At 37.5% G+C, this 2,259-nt stretch overlaps 1 protein-coding gene across 1 annotated transcript in view; it reads left to right on the top strand.

The window, feature by feature from the left end:
* The first annotated feature begins 370 nt into the window (after positions 1 to 370).
* Positions 371 to 2,259, top strand: part of LOC102195963 (uncharacterized) — a 5,817-nt gene continuing 3,928 nt past the window's right edge. Inside the window, exons 1-2 of the mRNA XM_005755107.1 lie at positions 371 to 459; positions 1,040 to 1,345. Of these exons, the coding sequence (XP_005755164.1) occupies positions 390 to 459; positions 1,040 to 1,345 (376 nt within the window). The 5' untranslated portion in view covers positions 371 to 389. The remainder of the gene's footprint in view (positions 460 to 1,039; positions 1,346 to 2,259) is intronic.

Below are 2,259 nucleotides of genomic sequence, written 5' to 3'. Positions count from 1 at the left end.
CCTCTACATCTAGCTCAGATACACTTGTTTGTAGCATTAAATGCAGAGTTTGTAATGTTAATGCAGAGTAAAACTGGCTATTGTTTGATGTAAATATGATTTTATAGTGATTACCTTGAACGTTTAGGCTACTTTCTGTAACTGTACCTAACAGTGTTTTTAAAAAATCCTCTTAAATATTTTTTATTTAACTGTAACTTTAATGTCTAATAGTTGAATTATTAAGTGTGTGATTGCTTTGATCTGTGTACATCAGGCTAGGTTATAACCACTTCTTCTGCTTCTATTTTGATGGTAACCTCACCCACTCTCAGTAATGTTTTTCTGTGCTTACTTGTAAAGAAACAGTTTGACAGATGAGAAGAGGAAACAGAGGCTGTGTACCAGTGATGGCTGGTGGACGACGTTATCGTAGCTTCGTGCACAACATTGTGCTGCTGCTCTGGGTCTGTCTCCACTGTAAGTAAACCTTTTGCTTCCAGATGTTAGTGACGTGTTGTATTTGTTGCCTCATGAACTGTGGTACATGAGTGAGTTCAGAACACAGCTGATAGCTGCAGCTTTGCCATTTCAGAGTATTGTTGTGCTGAAGTATTTATTATTGTTCTAACTGCTGCTAATCAACAATTACCTTTAACAGACATTTTTTGAATTCCTGGGAAACAGCTTCTGACACTTTATTTCATTTTTTAAATTCATTTGCTGTCACATTTATATGAAAATGACAACATTATGAATTCATGCTTGTCCACAGAGAAACACCTAAAAACATTTCATGGAGCCGTAGTGTGTAAACATTTTTGCTATGTTTACATTTTTGTTGTGCCAAGTCAGTCATATCAGAGTTGTCACTTATGTGTGATGATGTTCACATTCTGCAAAGAGATTTATTTTGGTTTTTTCTGATTTTGTTGTTTTTACTTTAACTATCACACGTTCACGATAAGGTTTCAGGCAATTTGGACTTGTTTCTCTCACCAGTTCACTCACATGTTGAACTTTCATAGATATCATACTCAGTTGTTTGTATGTTTTTCAGATGTCAAGGCTTCCAGTGGAAAACGCGTCATTCACAAAAAAGTTGGAGATACTGTGGAGCTTTCATCAGGCTTATCAACTGAAGGTGTGACTGCAGCAACGTGGAGATATGGAGGAATAACAGTGGCAGACAAAGATGAGGGTGTTTCTAAAGAGTCTCCATTTAAGGACAGATCAGAGCTGAACCCTGAAGACTTTACTTTAACAGTGAGAAAACTGACTCTTCAAGATTCTGGTGATTTCACTTTTGTCTCAGAGGTGAATGATGAGCAAAGGCCTTCAGTCAGCATCACTCTGCAAGTTCATGGTAAGAGACTTTTTTTTCCTTTTTTTTTTTTAAAACAAAGTCCTTGATTACTGTTAATAAAAAATCTCCTTGTGAGCTCATGAGTTTTTCTTTCTTCTTTGAAAAATGAGAAGTAAACTTAAAAGCAGCTTTACTGCTGAGAATATATAGAATAAACTTGGCATGAGGCAGGAGCTGACAAACAGGAACTTACACTGTCTGACTCTAAAATAAAACCGGAAGAAAAAGAAAGACCAACTTGACACAAAGACAGAAAGGCAAACAAACTTGGAAAGAGGACACAGAGATATCAGACAGGCATTATAAATATAACAAAACCAAGATACCTGGACTCACCTAGAATTTAACCAGAGAAGGAAAACTGCTGCTATTTTTATTTTAGGGTCTTTACGCTACAATTTTAAGCACATTGGGGTACTGTTGTTGTGATTTGGCGCTTTACAAACAAAATTGAATTTAATATGCAGACTGCTGGAGGATATAACATGACACAGGAAAAATAGGAACCACACAAGTAGACTCTAACCCTGGGTCCAACCCAGCGAGCATGACAACATGACACAGTGGTAAACAGTATTTGTATGTATCGTAGTTACTTCATTCACATCATTGTGCTGCTGCTCTGGGTCTGCCTCCGTTGTAAGTCCACGTTTGCGACGTGTTGCATTTGTTTGCCTCACTGACTCTGAGGTCAGGAGTGCTTCTCATATTTAGAAAGGGACATGTCAAGAGGCTTGCAGTGTATTTTTCTTGTGGGTTCTCAAATGTGGTATTACTAAAGGTAGTGGTGGCTTTAAAGTCATAAAAATATGTAAATTCTAAAACTGGAACATCTACAGTGGGGCAAAAAAGTATTTAGTCAGCCACCGATTGTGCAAGTTCCCCCACCTAAAAGGATGACAGAGGTCAGTAAT

This window comes from Pundamilia nyererei, unplaced genomic scaffold (assembly GCF_000239375.1).
Source record: "Pundamilia nyererei isolate P.nyererei 1_Seehausen unplaced genomic scaffold, PunNye1.0 scaffold00969, whole genome shotgun sequence".
NCBI lineage: Eukaryota > Metazoa > Chordata > Actinopteri > Cichliformes > Cichlidae > Pundamilia > Pundamilia nyererei.
This window is presented reverse-complemented; position numbering and strand designations above follow the sequence as displayed.